Below are 19,026 nucleotides of genomic sequence, written 5' to 3'. Positions count from 1 at the left end.
ACAGTCACATCCATGTTTACTGAGGAAGAAAAATAACAAGAACAAGAGGAAAAATAAGAAAAGGAGGAAGAAAAAGAAAAAAAAAGAGCAAAAAGAGGAAGAAAAAGAGGAAGAGGAGAAGGAGGGAAAAAGCATAAAAAGAAGAAAAAGAAAAAGTGGAAGAAGAGGAGAAAAGAAGAAAAAGAGGAAGATGAAAAAAAAAAAGTGTAAAAGAAATAATCAAACAGAAGATGAAGCTTCACATGATGAAACATTAAAACTCATTCACTCTTTATAAATACATTATACTGTGATACTGAGGAGAAAGTAGATACTGTCCAAACAGGAAGTCACATGACCTGATGAGGAAGTGTCTCACCTCATGTTGAACATCAAGTGGATAAATGTCACTAGTTCACTCACACTTTATTAATCCACAGGAAACCATGATGACTTTTGAATGAATCATTACACATATTCTTTACAGTTCAATGACCTTACATAAGGACAGACCTGTGATGACATCATTGCTGTGATGTCATCAATGCTGTAGTTACATCATTAAAATAAACACATGTTCACACCCTGACATTCATCCTGTCATCGTTACACAGTCACTCACTGATGAAGGCACAGAGTCACTATGACATCACTGATGATGTCACAGATCAAAGGAAAAGCTGTGGCTCCTCCCACCTGCTCTCAGACACCCACAATGCAGTGGGAGTGCAGCCCTTTGGCCCCGCCCAACAAAAAAACAGCTGTTAGCTCTCAGGATGATGCAACAGCATCGCACTCTTAGGTAGACACACGCCCCCAGGTCATGGACACCTCAGTGGACACGCCTCCAGGTCCTGGTCCCACGCCGCCCGTCCAGCAGCAAGACAATAAATCAAAGAGGTTTGGAGATGAAGGCACACAGTGGAAACTGGGGGTGGGGCTTCACTGCAGCGCTAACACTGCTAACAATGCAGCGCTAACACTGCTAACGCTAATAGTGCTAACACTGCAGCGCTAACTAATATTGCAGCACCAACTCTGCTAATGCTAACACTGCAGCACGAACACTAACATTGCAGCACTAACACTCCTAACGCTAATGGTGCTGAAGCTAACATTGCAGCGCTAACGCCAACACTGCAGCGCTAACGCTAATAATGCTGATGCTAAAACTCTAACGCTAATACTGTTAGCACTAACACTGCTAATGCTACCACTGCAGCGCTAACAATGCTAACGCTAACACTGGTAATGCTAACACTGCTAACGCTAACACTGATAATGCGAACACTGCTAATGGTAACACTGCACTGCTAACACTGCAGCTTTAACACTGCTAATGCTAACACTGCTAACAATGCTAAGGTGAGTGAGACGATCACTCTGACGTCTGTTCATTGCTCTTGTTGGATTACAACCAATGACTAATGGCTTCTGACAGGGGGCGGGGCTTCACTGAAGCCGCCTCCAGACTCTCCTCATTGGCTCAGAGCATTGGTTGGCTAAGTTTCTCTGATTGGACGGTTCAGATGGGCGTGTTTGGTAGGTGTCCATTGGAGCCTGTCAGGGTTCCGTTACACGTGAATCCACTGGTGTTTGCTGCAGCATGAAGTGACGCCGTGTGTTTGAAGAGCGAGTTCCCCCCTAAAGCCTCCACAGACGTCCTCCTCTCAGACGGCGTCCTCCTGTTGGGTGTCCCACCCTGAGGAGCGGTCCTGCTGGAACAGGGCGGTGTGATGGCGTAGAGCAGTAAGGTGGCGAGCAGACTGAGGCAGAGAACCAATAGGACGCTCACAGCCAGAAGCTCCTTCAGGTAACAACCACCTCCTGATGAACCTGCAGGTTCTCCTTCTCTGAGGTGCGTGTCCTCTGGTCGGGGCGTGTCTGTGGGTGGGCTGAGGGGCGTGTCCTTCTGTCTGGTGGTGAACTGAGGGTCTCTGATTGACAGGGTGGGCATGTTCATGCTGGACCTGGGTCCTGGTCCTGGTCTGGCCCTACTGCTGGTCTGAGTAGACTCTGGTGGTCCTGGTGGACTCTGGAGCAGAGGGCTGCTCCTCTGCTTCACCTGGTAGATGGCCATGGTCTGTTGGTAGCCGTTCTCCTCAGACAGACACAGGTAGTGGCCCAGGGTGGCAGGCGTGGCCACGAAGCTCAGAGCTCCGCCCTCCAGGTGCAAGTACAGGTCCGAGGACAGACGGCTGTTAGGACGCTCCCACACCTGACGGGACAGACGGGATGCCACAGGACACTGGAGACGCACCACCTGGTTGAGGGACACCGACACCAGCTCACCTGGAGGACACGACACTGACACACACACACCATAGATAAGGTCAACATTTATAAGTGAAATATGATCCTATCCAGGGTGTAGCGCTGCCTAGCGCCTGAAGAAAGCTGGAGATAGGCACCAGCAGACCCCCACCACCCTGAAAAGGAGCAAGAGCTGCAGAAAGTGGATGGAAATAATAATCTGCCTTCAACACACAGTATCTCTAGTCAAATCCTGCCTCACATCTCTTCTCCTGGAAACCATCAACTCATTGTCCCACCACCTTCAACACCCACACTTCAAAAACCTGGACTTGACCATGAAAACAACTTCTGTCCCATCTCAAACAACCCAATTATTTCAAAAATCCTTGAGCAATGTGTTGCCCATCAGCAGAAACAACATCTTCTTTGAGTCATGGATTCCCACCCATCACACTGAAACAGCTCTGATCAAAGTCACTAATAACCTACTGGCCTCAGACTTTGGATCCCTCTCCAAATAATAATAATAATAATAATAATGCATCAGTTTTATATAGCGCTTTATCATAGACACTCAAAGTCGCTTTACAGAATTAAGGCATTATTCTTTCACTCCACACTTAGTGGTGGTAAGCTACTATTGTAGCCACAGCTGCCCTGGGGCAGACTGACGGAAGCGAGGCTGCCATAGTGCGCCATCGGCCCCTCCGACCACCATCAACACTCACTCAAACACTACATTCATACATACAAACTCCTCCTCCTTCTTCACCTCAGCTCCGCCTTCAACACCATCGACCACTTGATCCTTCTTCACCGTCTACAGAACCTCATCGGCATCACGGGGTCAGCTCTCTCTATGTTCTCTTCCTACCTTACCAACGTTTCCAATACATCTCCAGAAACAAATGCACATCCCACACCCACCCAGTAACTTATGGAGTCCCCCAAGGCTCGGTGCTTGGTCTCCTCCTCTTTATTCTTTACATCCTACCCCTTGGAAATATCATTCGCTGCCAAGGACTCAAATTTCACTGCTACTCCGACAACCCTCAACTCTACCTTTCCACGAAAACATTCACCCCTGGCCCAGTCTCCACCCGTACAAGCTGCCTCTATGAAATAAAATCATGGCTGACCACCAACTTCCTTAAAAATCATCATAATTGGTCCTAAATCCCTCCTCCACTCCGCTCAGGATTTCACATTTGACCATCGATGGTCACATGGTCAACCCCTCCGCTCATATCAGAAACCTACTCTACCTTTCTGCCTTCGTCCCACCCTCTCCAAACCCGTCACAGAAACTCTAATCCACACCTTCATTTTCTTCAGACTCCATTACTGCAACAGCCTTCTCTAATTATGCTTCGTAATTAATTAATCTAATTCATCTCTTTCTTAATCTCACCTAAAAATACTGAGGAAAACCCTTAACTTGAGGTATTTTCATTTAAATTAATGACATTATTGTGGCAGATCAAAAGACTGATATACAATAAAGTGTCTTTATAAAGTCATTTATTGAATTTAACACATTTCCATTCCTCTGTATATGACACTAGTCCCAAGGGCTGCTGACACCTTTAGTTTAAATCCACTGGTAGATCTTTGAAACGTCCCCTGTAGATGACTTCTCCTGTGTATGAAAGTGTGTGATTCCTCAGACACCTCATCCACACAGTTGCTCCGGTCAGAGAGCACACAGCATGACAACAGTGATCAACTGTTCATGAGTTCACTGATGTAAAGGATAAACCATGTGATCAGATGATATCTTCCTCATTTGTGGGGTGTGACCCTGGATTTCCACTGGATCTGCACCAAAACTGCTCTGCTGTGTGACTTCAGCACAATCTGCAGTCCATCAATCCCCACCACCTCCGTTTGCTGCTCATCTGTTGCAGTAAGAACTCAGGAGATCTCACTAATTCACGTGTCATCACGCGATACATATGTGTGATTCTACCATGGATAAATTCAATATTTATATGTGAAATACAATTTTAAAAGTGCTCAGATCGGGCCAACCATGGTATCATTGGAAAGGTCTGGTCCCCCTGAGTCTGAATATGTGCTTGGTTTTTGGGTAGAGTCCGTATTGCGTCCGCTAGAGCTGAAACGCACAAGTGTTCATTTTTTACAAAATGTGGTATCAGCAGACAGGTTTTATTCCCCTGAGTCTGAATATGTGCTCGGTTTTTGGATAGAGAATGAAATGGACCCGTTGGAGGTCCCGGAAGGTTGGTGTTTTTCCCCTTGAACACGTAGTATTTTATTTTGAAAATAATCCAGATAGTTTGTTCTGTGTTTATGTACTACTTCCTGTCCTGCACGGGCTTATTTTTGTTAACTTGCTGCAGCACAGCTCCAGTGTCCAGCTAAAATAGAAATGCTGTGTATTTGCTGCAGAAGGCAGCAGCATGACTCAGCAGTTATGGTGCTGTGCTGGAGCAGATTTGCATGCGGTGAAAATTGACACATTGGCTTTAATGGAAACTTATCAGTTATGTTGCTGTTTCACAGCAGTTACGATGCAGTTCATTCAGTAGAAATCCAGGGTGACAGAGAATATTATTATCCATACATTCTGCAGTCAGGACCCCTTAGCGGCCGAACACAACGGTGTAAAAAACAATAGCTACCCGTTTAGATGCCTGAACACAAATGAAAAATAGGAAATGTATAATAATCGCAAAAAAACCCCAAAAAACCAAATACATTATGACTGATTAATGTTTCTGTCAATCCAGTCCTTGTATTTTTTCAGTGTAACAGGGACATTAAATGGACCAATAAGATCAAATGATACGGCCAGTTTAATATGCTAGTTACAGATAGCATTTTGGATTCATTATTTTTGAATGTCGGACCAGCATTTCATGAATAAAAGTGTGAAAGTGGAAGTGTTTTTTTTTTTTTTAACACTTCATTGGGGAGATCTTGCCGTCACCAAAGGTGGAGGTCAGGAAAAGGTTGGAGAAATACTGATGTGTACTTTAGTCAATCTACAAATAATAAAACATACAAATAAAATAAAACATCTAGTGATATAAGTTAGCACATCATAAACAGTAAGAACACTTTTATGATCAATACAATTATTGAACACAAAACTTGTTGCTTTTTCTCACCTTCAGAAAATAATATTTATCACTGACTTTGTTCATTTGTCACTCATGGATTTATTCATTTTGGTTCTGAACCCTGTCTGAGTGTCAGTGTGGATTGGAGACACTGTCTGCTCCACTAGGACCATTGTCCCTGCTAGCTGCTACATGTTAGCATTGAGGTGTTAGCTGCTACATGTTAGCATTGAGGTGCTAGCTGCTATATGTTAGCATTGAGGTGTTAGCTGCTATATATTAACAATGAGGTGCTAGCTGCTACATGTTAGCATTGAGATGCTAGCTGCTACATGTTAGCATTGAGGTGCTAGCTGCTACATGTTAGCATTGAGCAGCTAGCTGCTATATATTAACAATGAGGTGCTAGCTGCTATATATTAGCAGCAATTAATAGCATTATTTTTTCCTGTAATAATTAATCAATTACAATTAATGCGTTAAAGTGACCCCCCTAATTATTATTATTTTATTTTGAAAATAAACCAGATGTTTTATTTTGTCTGTGCACTACTTCCTGTCTCACACAAGCTTATTTTTGCTGAATTTATGCGTTGTTGTTCTGTCAAAAATAGAAGGTCTGAGTACGTGGTGGAGTCGTTACTCAGCAGTGATGGAGCACAAACACAAAAGGAGAAAACTGATACATTGACTTTGATGGAAACCTATCAGCTCTGTCGCCATGACTCAGCAGATACGCCTCAGTTCCACATCCAGGAGTGGGGTTGATCCTTACTCACCTGCTGACATGTTGTTTGGACTCAGTCCGGATCTGTGAGCCGACGACAAACTGCTGCAGGAGTCCTCCACACCCCCTCTGTCCACGTCCTGAGCCCTACACACACACACACACACACACACGCACATGCACATGCACACGCACACGCACACACACACACACCTCCTGAGTGAAGCATTCTACAGGACGTGTGAGACGTGTGATGTTCTTACAGAACCCTGTCCCTGAAGTGGGAGACCCTCACACAGGCCCTGCTGACGGGGTCCCAGCCACAGAACGGGTCTCGTGCCAGAACGCACTGGGCACAGGTCCAGTAGAAAGAGCAGTTGGCGGTGGGAAGCTTGGCCACGCCCTCTGACGTGCCCACATAGATGGTTTCCTGCAGTGGGACAGCACAGATCAAAGTAGTGTTGTGGTGGTCATGACCGGTCTTGGTCTCGAGACCAAATTTTAAAGGTCTTGGTCTCGTCTCGGACTCTGAAGCATTTTGACTCGGTCTTGTCTCGGACTCGGGATTTTCCGTCAAGACCGTTAGAGACCAGCACTAATTCCTGCTATTTTTAAACTTTTTTATAATGTGATAAAAACACGGAGAAGAACGGGATAAAACAATCCTTTATTCATTATTTAATCCACCCTGTATAATGACCACAACCTTCCTTAATGTGACTGTGTGTGTGTGACACTCATACGTGTGTGGCTACGATGTCAGTTTGGAACGCGGAGCGCAAGGTAGATATGAACTAATCACTGGTAAAAATCCCAGTAAAACTCCAGAAAACAATCACCAGTAATAAATATTATCTCCCTGGTAAAGACAGTAGCTCTAATAACTGGTAAAATGATAAACTGATGATATTACAGCCTGTGAATGTGGTACAGGGGACGCATTTACTCCGCCTCTGGGTCCTAGTGCCAGCCGAGCGGTGAAGCATGTTCCATTTACCGTGTTTACTGAGGTCTGTGTGTGTTTAATAAGTCTGTGTGTGTTTAATAAGTCTGTGTGTGTTTAATAAGTCTGTGTGTGTCCGTGTGAAAGTCTACATGTTTATGTCTCTGTCCATCCACTCTTTTCATTATATCCATGTCTTTTAAGGCTTTATTACATAATATCAGCTGTAGTCCAGGCCGCCGCCATCTTGGATTATGTTGTCCCCAGCGCGTCATCACCACAGAGTTGCACTAGCCCAGAATAAGTCAAATAACTGTAAAGACGTCTTATATTAGTCTATTTTCTTTTTAAAGTGGTGTTTTTTTGTGTCTTTAGACTCTAATTACATTTATGTATATAATATGTTCCCCACAATATAAACAGGTTCATAATATAATTATTTTTATAGTTTCTGTTTCCACTGTATCCAGAATAATAATAATAATTCTCAACAAAAACTATTGATTGATTTGTCACATGACTGTTCCAGGGTTTGTTTTATTTAGTTTCACATCTACCTGTAGATCTGTGTTTTTTACACTGATGACAACTTGTTTGTAGTTTTATTTCAGAAAGTTTCACTTTTACAGTTACAGTTGGAAACCTTTGTTAATTGAATATCCTAGTTATATTACAGTAACTAAATTAAACTTTATCAACTAAGTGAATTAATAAAAAATAACCTGTTAAAGGATTTTTCAAACTAAATAATGATCTTATTAAATCTGTGACCTGTTAAACCTGAACAACTCAAAGAATCAGAATCAAGAATCATTATTTATTGGTAGAAATACTTTTAAACACTTGCTGTACATTCAGCTGACATAAAAATATTGTTTTCAAATATGTAGAATAATTGTGAATTTATCAGTAGCAGCAGTAGTTTTAATATTTTAGTTAATTTTTTGCAGGCACCTTTTTGTCCATCAAATGTATTTAAAATAAACTAAAATTAAAGAGAGAATGTTATTTAACTGTTGAACCTTGTCATAATTTTATTTATTTATAGATTTTTTTAAATTGAAAAAAAAAATGTTTATGGTCTTGGTCTCGGCTTGTCTCGGTCTTGGTCTTGACTCGGTCTCGGCTCCCGAAAGTCTTGGTCTTGTCTTGGTCTCGGTGCATTCTGGTCTCGGACAAGTCTTGGTCTCGGATAGTGTGGTCTTGAACACAACACTAGATCAAAGACCTGAGTGAGGACGTGAGGAGCTCCATCATTTCATTACCGTTGCCATGGAGACCTCCATCGGTTCCTTATTGTTGCTATGGAGACCTTAATAGGTCCCTTAACGTTGCTATGGAGACTTTAATCGTTTTCTTTACTGTTGCTATGGGGACCTTAATCTGTCCCTTACCGTTGCCATGGAGACTTTAATCTGTCCCTTACCGTTGCCATGGAGACTTTAATCTGTCCCTTACCGTTGCTATGGAGAGCTTCATGCTGCTGACAACCTGAGGCGGGGCCTCGTAGACCTGCACCTCCTCCACGATGTGGGCGCCGCCCTGCAGCAGGATGGCTTTGTGCAGGTAACCCGAGCCTGAAACAACAGAACAGTCTCATGGTTCTCAGCATGTGGTTACTGTCACACAAAACCAAGGACAGCACAGACTGCGATGTACCCGTTAGCAGGAAGAGGACCGTGTAGAGGCGGCCGTTAGCGGCCCTCGCCCTCTGCACCGCTACGTGGCTGTAGCGCTCTGCAGACACCAGGGTTAGGCTCCGCCCCAAGGGACGCACACTTTCATCAGCCAGGAAGTTCTCTTTAACGAATCGCAGAGCGTTGTCTGACGCATTGTGCAGCCCACACTGACAAACAGGAAGTGATGCAGCAGTGTTCATCATCACCTTAGTGTGTCCTTACAGGAAGTCATGTGACCCTATACTGTATATGGATATTTAATCCAATCTGAAACTAAAGTTAGGCCACGCCCCCCACAGGTAAGTGTGAGTGTTGGTCCTGTACCTCTCCAGGGTTGGCGACCTTCTCCTGAACACGCGTGCTCCACTGTAACGTGTCCCGGTTCAGAACTTTGTAGTTTCCAGAGAACACAGACTTGATGTCAGTGAGTGTGAAGGAACAGACGGCCGAGCGTCCAGAGTTCACAGACCTGAGGGTGAGAACACACAGACATGTTACAGCGTGTAACCCTGAGAGTCTGCTCCTCTCTGATAGGCTGAGGACCAACCACTGGGAGGTGAAAACGCCGTAAAACATTGTGTCATCCTCAGAAGCGCCCTCTGCTGGTGGCAGCGTGTCAATATCCTGGATCACGTTGTAGGGAAGCTCGTTGTCAGCCTGACACAGTAGCTGAGCTTTGGCAAACGTGGTCCAACGCCGCTGTAGCGTCCTCTGGCCTCCCACGTCACTCTGAGGAGACGACGTTTATTAGAACCCATAACACACGCTCATTAACCGCTTAATAACAGATCTTCTAATGGCAGATCTTCTAATGGCAGATCTTCTAATGACAGATCTTCTAATGGCAGATCTTCTAATGGCAGATCTTCTAATGACAGATCTTCTAATGACAGATCTTCTAATGACAGATCTTCTCGCGTCTGCATTTGTGGGAGTGGAATGTAACAGCTCATCTACATACTGCCTTTCTTTAGTTTTACAAACACTTTAGTTATTGGTTGTTAGAAACACTTTTAGTGCTGTCAATAGATTAAAAGATTATTGTGCGATTAATTAATTACGCTCTGTGATTAATTAATCTAATTAATCTATTTTTTAATCCCACTTAAAAATTGCTGAGAAACACCCTCAATTTGAGGTATTTTCATTTAAATGACATTACTGTGGTAGATCAAAACATTTATGTATAACAAAGTGGCTTTAAAAAGTCATTTATTGTTTGTTTTTAACAGACTAGAACCATTTACATTCCACTGTATGTGAGATTAGTCCCAGGGGTTGCTGACACCTTTAGTTTAGGTCAGGCGTCTGCAACCTTTACCATTTTATCTAATCTCACCTGGATTAAAATCTTTCTGGAACCAAAAAAAATAATCTCAATGAAGACAATACAGTGTCTATACAGTTAAAATAATATCAAATCATTTTGTGAGTTAATGGATTTGTAGGGCTACAAAAAATAACTTGAATTTGATAACGCATGATCATGTAGGTCAACACATGCTAATTGCTAATTTCCTGCAACGTATCAAGCATGCTTATTAACCCAACATGTTAGCAATTAAATGAATCTGTTCCCACACAATTAAAATCTGTATTTTGTTCCAGAATAGTGTTTTTGTTGGTTTAGTTTTTTACCAGGGATTTAAAACTTAAGGTTAACCACAGGTGCAGGAAAGTTGATGGTCTGTAGATGTTGTAGGAGGTGAAGTAGGAATGTGCTGAGTCATTAAACAATGTCATTTATTTTTAGATTAACCAACTGTTTTATCATAAATGTATTTGACGTTAATATCATTAATACCCTCTGTAAGGAATAACCATTCATTATTATAATTTTTTTCAAAACTACAGGGAGCCACATGTTGCAGACCCCTGGTTTAGACCATCAGGGGTCAGTCTACAAATAATAGAAAATACAAATGTTAGCACATCAAAAACAATAACAACACTTTACTGATCAATACAATTATTTAACACTAAAGCTTTTTCTCTCCTTAAGATAATATATAATAAATAAAACAGACCCGTCTATCACAGTCTTGTAAATTAGCACATCAAAAACAACATTGTTCATCACAAAACAAAGTACTGTAATAACATCAAGTAATCACTTCTAGTAGTAGCCCCGCCCACATCCTCTACCACAGAGTGGTCGACTGTCACTACAATCATTTATCACTGACTTTGTTCATTTGTTACTCATGGATTTATTATTGGTTCTGAACCCTGTCTGAGTGTCAGTGTGGATTGGAGACACTGTCTGCTCCACAAAGACCATTGTCCCTGCTAGCTGCTACATGTTAGCATTGAGATGCTAGCTGCTACATGTTAGCATTGAGATGCTAGCTGCTACATATTAGCATTGAGGTGATAGCTGCTAGATGTTTAGCATTGAGGTGATAGCTGCTACATGTTTAGCATTGAGGTGCTAGCTGCTACATGTTTAGCATTGAGGTGCTAGCTGCTACATGTTAGCATTGAGCTGCTAGCTGCTACATGTTAGCATTGAAGTGCTAGCTGCTACATGTTTAGCATTGAGGTGCTAGCTGCTACATGTTTAGCATTGCAATGCTAGCTGCTACATGTTTAGCATTGAGGTTCTAGCTGCTACATGTTTAGCATTAAGGTGGAAAAGCTCAGCTGGAAGATTGGAGGCTAGCAGACCTACGCTGATCCACAAACTCTTTCTTGCACAACTGGGCTTTAATTTTCCATCCGATGTATTTTTTTTAACTGAAATTAACGCCCAAAAAGACTTCTCCTCAGCTTCAACCATTGTAGCCGGTGCATCAGTATCATGGGTATACCAGAAATGCGGGCAAAGAGAAAGGTTCCGCGCTATTGGATGTGCAAATAAAAAGAAGCGATTAACACGATTGATTTTTTTTGCTCGTTATTTTTTCCTGTAATTAATTAATTGCAATTAACACGTTAAAGTGACAGCCCTAGTTCCTATGCGGTACTCAGCGTAACTATAGTAACATTTAAAACCACACGTTTGATAATTAGAAGGAAATGAAAAGGAAAATGAAAAGGTCATTGAAAGGAATCCAATGACTGATCTCTGTATGTGAATGAAAGGCAGATCATTAACTTGTTCCTGATGCAATCAGTCCAAACCTGGTGTTTAGTCTGTACTGATTATGAGCATGCACACTACCGGAAAATGGATTTTTGCCAGTTCCGCTGTGAGTTTTGCGACTTCTGCCATGCTGAGATTGAAAATTCAATTTCAAAGCAATGTGTTTGTATTAATTTTTGTTTTTGTTTTTAAGTATTACATGTATTGTTTGTACAAAAAAAAAATATATTCTGACGCTGTTGTATTTATATAAATATGATCATGACTATCATATTTTTTTTTTTTATCATTGGTCGATTTTTTATCGATGGTCGACAGATGTGACGTTTTAAGCATTTTTAAAAATTAGTACAGTAATCTCTGTGTATGGGTAATCCAGCACGGGTACATCTCAGTACGGAGTGGTCACGTACTGTGATTGTGAGACAATCTCAGTACGGAGGTAAACTCTGGGCTACCGGACTAAACACGCCCTCACTTTGTTGTTGTTGTTGTTGTTGTTGTGCACACTAGTTAAAATCACTCTGTTATTCGAGAACGGATTGGCTTAAATTTGGTAGCTATAATCTGTGGATGGGAACTCCCAAGTTTTGAGGGGCTCAAAAGAAAAAAAAAAACAAAAGCCAATTTCATAATTTCCATTATTCTCGATAGATGGGAATGCAGTTTGGTATTAATACTCTATGAATGAATATGATGAGACGCTCTGAGCCCTTTTTTTTTTTTAAATGGGGGCCCACCCCCCCATTTCCGGTAATTTCCAAATTTCTGGGAATATATTGTTTCAAAGGTAATTCCACGTAGATTACGATTATGCCTCACACAATTTGAATTTTCGGCAATTTTCATTAAAGTCGTTTTCCCATTTATTTGTGAGTTGGTGGTACCGAATCATTGACACATGACCAATTACTCCATATGTGCCACGGGGGCGCCAGGGCCCCCATTTTTTTACTCGGTAGAACCGAGTCATTTGACTGAATTCTCGGGACCCTAGCACGTGCTACTCGGCGCGGAGATAGTTCTTCTGAGCTTATTAAAATATCTGGATGTGTGTTCTGATGTTTTATGTCCTTTTACTGAAGCTCTTAGAAGGGAATGTAGTAGTACTGGTACTCACCTGGCAGACCTGGGACACACGAGACACCATGAATTTGTCGATGAAGTCGTACTCTCTGCCCACCTCGCTGAAGAAGAAGTAGATCTTTTCTTCATGTGGAACGAAGCTGGCTCTTATGAAGGTGGGATCTGCAGCAACCAGTAGAATGTTTTTAGTTAAAATGAACCACAATGACTCAGCAGTCTGTAAGTATGAACTGAACACAGTGTCCTCACCCTCCAGCCATCCTAACGTGTCATCCAGCTTCAGATCAACGCGTGTGTTCTCACTGAGGTGGCGAGAGATGACGGGACGGTTTCCTCTGTAGTCTGCTACGGTTCCTGTGTAGAGTTCTCCATCTGAGGGACACACAAACATCTCCATCTGAGGGACACACAAACATCTCCATCTGAGGGACACACAAACATCTCCATCTGAGGGACACACAAACATCTCCATCTAAGGGACACACAAACATCTCCATCTGAGGGACACACAAACATCTCCATCTGAGGGACACACAAACATCTCCATCTGAGGGACACACAAACATCTCCATCTGAGGGACACACAAACATCTCCATCTGAGGGACACACAAACATCTCCATCTGAGGGACACACAAACATCTCTATCTGAGGGACACACAAACATCTCTATCTGAGGGACACACAAACATCTCCATCTGAGGGACACACAAACATCTCCATCTGAGGGACACACAAACATCTCCATCTGAGGGACACACAAACATCTCTATCTGAGGGAGACACAAACATCTCCATCTGAGGGACACATGAGGTCAGTTGTAGATATGTCAGCCTCTTCTAAATCACACATTTAATAAAACTCTACAATATTCGTATGGTTTACAGTTTGTTTTTCCAAGCTTATATCACATGATGGCAGCCAATTGTAATCACAAATTGATGAAAGAACAAAAGAAAAAAATTTAATTAAAAAAAATCCTGTAATTTCTCCAAAAAATTATCTAAATTACACAAAAATTGGTCAAAAAAATCAAGGAAATTTAAAGTAAAGTTCCTACCTGTCACTTATGTCTTTGATATCGTCGTCCCTTTACATATTTCTCATATGATGTATATGTGGAAACATTAAAGGTCCAGTATGATGCTATTTGTCACTCATCTCCACTTGTTTTCAGAACCCCAACATAGTATTTCAGGTTTATTTTCCCAAACTCGCCTGTTACCTGGAGTTTTAGCCTCTGAAAAGTCACTTTCATTACGCTTCTAAAAACTGGCTGTTTAAGGGCCTTCATGAATATTCATGAGTGGGTGTGTCTGTAGATGCTGACTTCATGCCTCGCTTTAGTAGAGGGTGATCAGTGATCACCAAAACACACCAAAATCGTGAATCAAAAACACAAGCCCAAGATCTGTCAGAAAAATTGCAATTAGATTTTTCTGTCACAATTGTGCAGCCCTACTATATACTGGATTATCTATATACTGAATGTAGGTAGGAGGAGCCAGGATTGTCAGCAGGAGGAGTTTCAACCTTATGATGTAATATTGGGGCAAAAATCCAATTGTCCCGTTAGGAGCTGACTTTTTACAAAATGTGGAATAACAAGTGAGGAAACAGAACTTTCTCAATTTGAGGAATTTTTCATAATAATAATATAATAAATATAGCCGCAAGCATCGATAAACGACCCTTGCCTTCGCCGCTTTTGCTGCGCCACCTTTGCTGCGCCGCCTTTACCGTACCGCCATTGATGCGCTGCCTCAAGTTCATACAAAGACATAATATAACAGTGAATTTTATACTATCAATACATTATTATTGATTTGTTTAGACAGAAATTTAATATTGAGATATGAACTAAGACATATTTATGATTTTTGTTGTTGTACTAACACATCCCAGAACAATGCCGGAGTTGTAGTAGTAGTAATAGTAGTAGTAGTAGTAATAGTAGTAATAATAGTAGTAGTAGTAGTAATAGTAGCAGTAGTAATAGCAGTAATAGTAATAGCAGTAATAGTAATAACAGTAATAGTAATAATAGTAGTAGTAGTAGTAGTAATAGTAGTAGTAGTAATAGTAGTAGTAGTAATAGTAGTAGTAGTAATAGCAGTAATAGTAATAGCAGTAATAGTAATAACAGTAATAGTAATAATAGTAGTAGTAGTAATAGTAGTAGTAGTAGTAGTAGTAGTAATAGTAGTAATAGTAATAGTAGTAATAGTAGTAGTAGTAATAGTAGTAATAGTAGTCATAGTGATAGTAGTAGTAGTAGTAATAGTAGTAGTAGTAATAGTAGTAGTAGTAGTAGTAGTAATAGTAATAGCAGTAATAGTAATAACAGTAATAGTAATAATAGTAGTAGTAGTAATAGTAGTAGTAGTAGTAGTAGTAATAGTAATAGTAGTAGTAGTAATAGTAGTAGTAGTAACAGTAGTAGTAGTAATAGTAGTAGTAGTAGTAACAGTAGTAGTAATAGTAGTAATAGTGGTAGTAGTAGTAATAGTAGTAGTAGTAACAGTAGTAGTAGTAATAGTAATAGTAGTAGTAATAATAATAGTAGTAATAATAATAGTAGTAGTAGTAGTAGTAGTAGTAGTAGTAATAATAATAGTAGTAATAATAATAGTAGTAGTAGTAGTTGTAGTAGTAATAGTAGTAGTAATAATAATAGTAGTAATAATAATAGTAGTAGTAGTAGTTGTAGTAGTAATAGTAGTAGTAACAGTAGTAGTAATAGTAGTAATAGCAGTAGTTCTTCTTGCTTCTCTCGACGAGGACAGTCGCACTCTGTGTTTCTCCCTCCCTTCCTTTCTTATCCCCCTCTGCTGCTGCTTTGTCTGGTCTTGTGAGCCTAACAAGAGCCTCTCTCTGTAACTCATCCAAAACCGGAATAATGGAATTAATTAGTTGGTCTCTCAGTGCTATCGATCAGATTGTTTCGATGAAAAGAACCAGGGGTGGTGAACCCGCATGTCCAAGCGGGACGTTTGCGGCTGGATACGCACTTGACCCTTGGAACAAGTGGCGAGTTGTATGTCTGTCCATCCTTTCCGTGGAAGACGTGGAGGACATCTACATGATTGAAATAATGATAGTAGGCATGCTGCTGATCGGAGCTGGTGGTTTCCTAATCTATCGTAAAGTCCGTACTACGCTGTCGACTGTTTTAGAAAAGCTGCCAGTGATTTCTGAAGGTTGTAGCAGGGCTCTGAACACTCAGACTAATGTGTTGATCGATATCAAAAGCAAGCAAGAGCTGCTTTTGGATCGTCTACGCGTTATGGATAACAATTGGGAGAAGTTGGAGGCCCGGCTTGGAAGTAGTAGTTAGGCCACTCACTGGATTACAGCAGAGAGACCCAGGACAGAAGGCTATTGAAAAGTGACATAGCCTGTATCAAATCACATTGCTTATCTCCCTTTCAGCTCCCCAGCTAGCCAAGGCTAAAGCCAAGGTTGTCTCATCTCTTATCATCAGGAAGTTTCTGCAGACGGCGGCTCTTACCCCCCCACTCCCTCCCCCCGCTCCTTCCCTACATTCCCACCTGGAACTGTTGATGCTGAACTTTTCCACACGTCATCTGGCTGTTGTCAGTAGTGCAGCTACAGGTCTTCAACTTCAAATGCTTCGTCGGCCATCTTTCCCCACCTCCCATCTGCAGCTGCATGGAGGCGTGGTTGCAGCACCCATTGGCAGCACGCCCATGTCCCCAAATGGCTGGAACCCTGCTGTTCTTCCCACCCGACCCCCTCCCCCAGCCAACCTCCCACCTAACCCTTCCCACATGCCTTGTCTCGAGTTGTTCGACTGTGTAATGCTTACGTTTATGTTTGTGGAGGCATTTTTTTTCCTGGTTTCACACTGCTTTCTCTGTTTAGGGAAAGCAGTTTCAAACTGGCAGTTTTTTCCCCCTCACCCCTCCTCTCCTCCAGTTGTTGATCCCTTTTTCACCTAAATATGTGGGCGCTGCAAATGGGTGCTCTGGTGTGTTGATGTGTCTTCTGTCACTGCAACTACCAAGTCAAATTCCTCGTATTGTTCTAAACTGTACCTGGTCAATAAAGCTGATTCTGATTAGTAGTAGTAGTAGTAGTAATAATAGTAGTAGTAGTAATAGTAGTAGTAGTAATAATAGTAGTAATAGTAGTAGTAGTAGTAGTAGTAGTAATAGTAATAGTAGTAGTAGTAATAATAATAGTAGTAGTAATAGTAGTAGTAGTAATAGTAGTAATAGTAAGAGTAGTAGTAGTAGTAATAATAGAATTAGTAGTAGTAGTAATAGTAATAGTAGTAATAGCAAGAGTAGTAATAGTAGTAGTAGTGTAGTAGTAATAATAGTAGTAGTAGTAGTAATAGTAGTAGTAGTAATAGTAATAATAGTAGTAATAGTAGTAGTAATAGTAGTAGTAGTAGTAGTAATAGTAGTAATAGTAGTAATAATAGTAATAATAGTAGTAATAATGTAGTAATAGTAGTAATAATAGTAGTAATAGTAGTAGTAATAGTAGTAATAATAGTAGTAATAGTAGTAATAATAGTAGTAATAGTAGTAGTAATAGTAGTAATAATAGTAGTAATAGTAGTAATAATAGTAGTAATAATAGTAGTAATAGTAGTAATAATAGTAGTAATAGTAGTAGTAATAATAGTAGTAATAATAGTAATAATAGTAGTAATAATAGTAGTAATAATAGTAGTAATAGTAGTAATAGTAGTAATAGTAGTAATAATAGTAGTAATAGTAGTAGTAATAGTAGTAATAGTAGTAGTAATAGTAGTAATAATAGTAGTAATAATAGTAGTAATAGTAGTAATAATAGTAGTAATAGTAGTAATAATAGTAGTAATAGTAGTAGTAATAGTAGTAATAATAGTAATAGTAGTAATAGTAGTAATAGTAGTAATAATAGTAGTAATAGTAGTAGTAATAGTAGTAATAGTAGTAATAGTAGTAGTCATAGGAGTAATAATAGTAGTAATAGTAGTAATAATAGTAGTAATAGTAGTAGTAATAGTAGTAATAATAGTAATAGTAGTAATAATAGTAATAGGAGCTCCAGTGTGTTAAAGGTTGAGCTGACAATTTTCAAGATTTGGCCAATTTCCTATAAACACCAAATGGAGAGAATATCGATACAAAATAACACGATAAAAACTAAAACATGCATCTCAATTACTTTTTTGAAACATTTTTAATTTTTTTTCTCCCCTATATTAAATTGTCTTCACACTGTAGGGGGCGCTAACGTGCCAATTTCCATATTTCCACATTGAGCTGGTTTAGGGCTGAGGGTTTAACAACAACAAATGCAAGTTATGAAAAATCTATTGATCACTATTCCACTTCTCTAGATGATCTCCAGTGATTTTGAACCCTGTCAGTGAAACGCTCTAGGAGAAATGTGTTAAAATACAATGTGAGCAAAAATAGCAATTTTGCAATTTTCAATTCAAGATTCTGGACTTCCTGTGTGTTTTTTGGCATGGTCTTAATAATAATTTTTACTTGTCTTGTCATGGTCTACTTTTGTTTCATTTGTCATGATTCTTTGATGAATTAATCTTTTTGGCAATTCCTATCTCGTAATGCATTTTTGGCGTACTTGGGGGCGCATGATTGAATTTTGAAACTCTACATAAAAGAAAGAAAGAAAGAAAGAAAGAAAGAAAGAAAGAAAGAAAGAAAGAAAGAAAGAAAGAAAGAAAGAATAATAATCCAACCCAATAACAATGTTTCCCCTTTTTGAGTACCATAAACTATACTTTTTTGGAAAGTGCAGGGGCATGTCTACCACATGACAAGGGTCCCTGGTCACTGACGGGCACGTGGCGTTTGCATAGGCTCCGCCCCTTCCCTCGTAGTGTGGCCACTACGAGAGCAAGAGGCCCTTCACCAGCTCGTGGCACTCGAGTCTAATAATAATTTATCTTTAATGTAAAGGCCTATGATCTGTGTCCCACCTGAGATCAAACGGGTCCATATTTGGCCCCTGAACTAAACCGAGTTTGATACCTCTGCCTCAGAGTGTGTGTGATGTGTGTATCTTACCCACAATGATGGCCGTGTTGCGTTGGTAGGGGTCGTAGGGACAGCGCCCCCTGCCTTCATCAGACCTCAGGCTCATTGTAAACGTCTCTGTGTCCTACAATAAAGATGTGTGAGAGCTGCTGTTCAACC

At 40.6% G+C, this 19,026-nt stretch overlaps 1 protein-coding gene across 2 annotated transcripts in view; it reads right to left on the bottom strand.

The window, feature by feature from the left end:
- Positions 1-389: 389 nt before the first annotated feature.
- LOC114472654 (semaphorin-4A-like) overlaps positions 390-19,026 on the bottom strand; it is a 31,749-nt gene continuing 13,112 nt past the window's right edge. Inside the window, exons 6-15 of one of the 2 annotated variants that reach the window (XM_028461968.1) lie at positions 18,898-18,991; positions 13,091-13,213; positions 12,876-13,003; positions 9,218-9,399; positions 8,995-9,139; positions 8,651-8,837; positions 8,450-8,568; positions 6,312-6,478; positions 6,101-6,195; positions 390-2,286 (exon numbers count right to left, since the gene is read on the bottom strand). In XM_028461968.1, coding sequence (XP_028317769.1) covers positions 1,505-2,286; positions 6,101-6,195; positions 6,312-6,478; positions 8,450-8,568; positions 8,651-8,837; positions 8,995-9,139; positions 9,218-9,399; positions 12,876-13,003; positions 13,091-13,213; positions 18,898-18,991 — 2,022 coding nt within the window. In that variant the 3' untranslated portion in view covers positions 390-1,504. Of the gene's footprint in view, positions 2,287-6,100; positions 6,196-6,311; positions 6,479-8,449; positions 8,569-8,650; positions 8,838-8,994; positions 9,140-9,217; positions 9,400-12,875; positions 13,004-13,090; positions 13,239-18,897; positions 18,992-19,026 lie in introns of both variants that reach the window. The other variant, XM_028461969.1, reaches the window with a different exon arrangement.

This window comes from Gouania willdenowi, chromosome 11 (assembly GCF_900634775.1).
Source record: "Gouania willdenowi chromosome 11, fGouWil2.1, whole genome shotgun sequence".
NCBI lineage: Eukaryota > Metazoa > Chordata > Actinopteri > Blenniiformes > Gobiesocidae > Gouania > Gouania willdenowi.
This window is presented reverse-complemented; position numbering and strand designations above follow the sequence as displayed.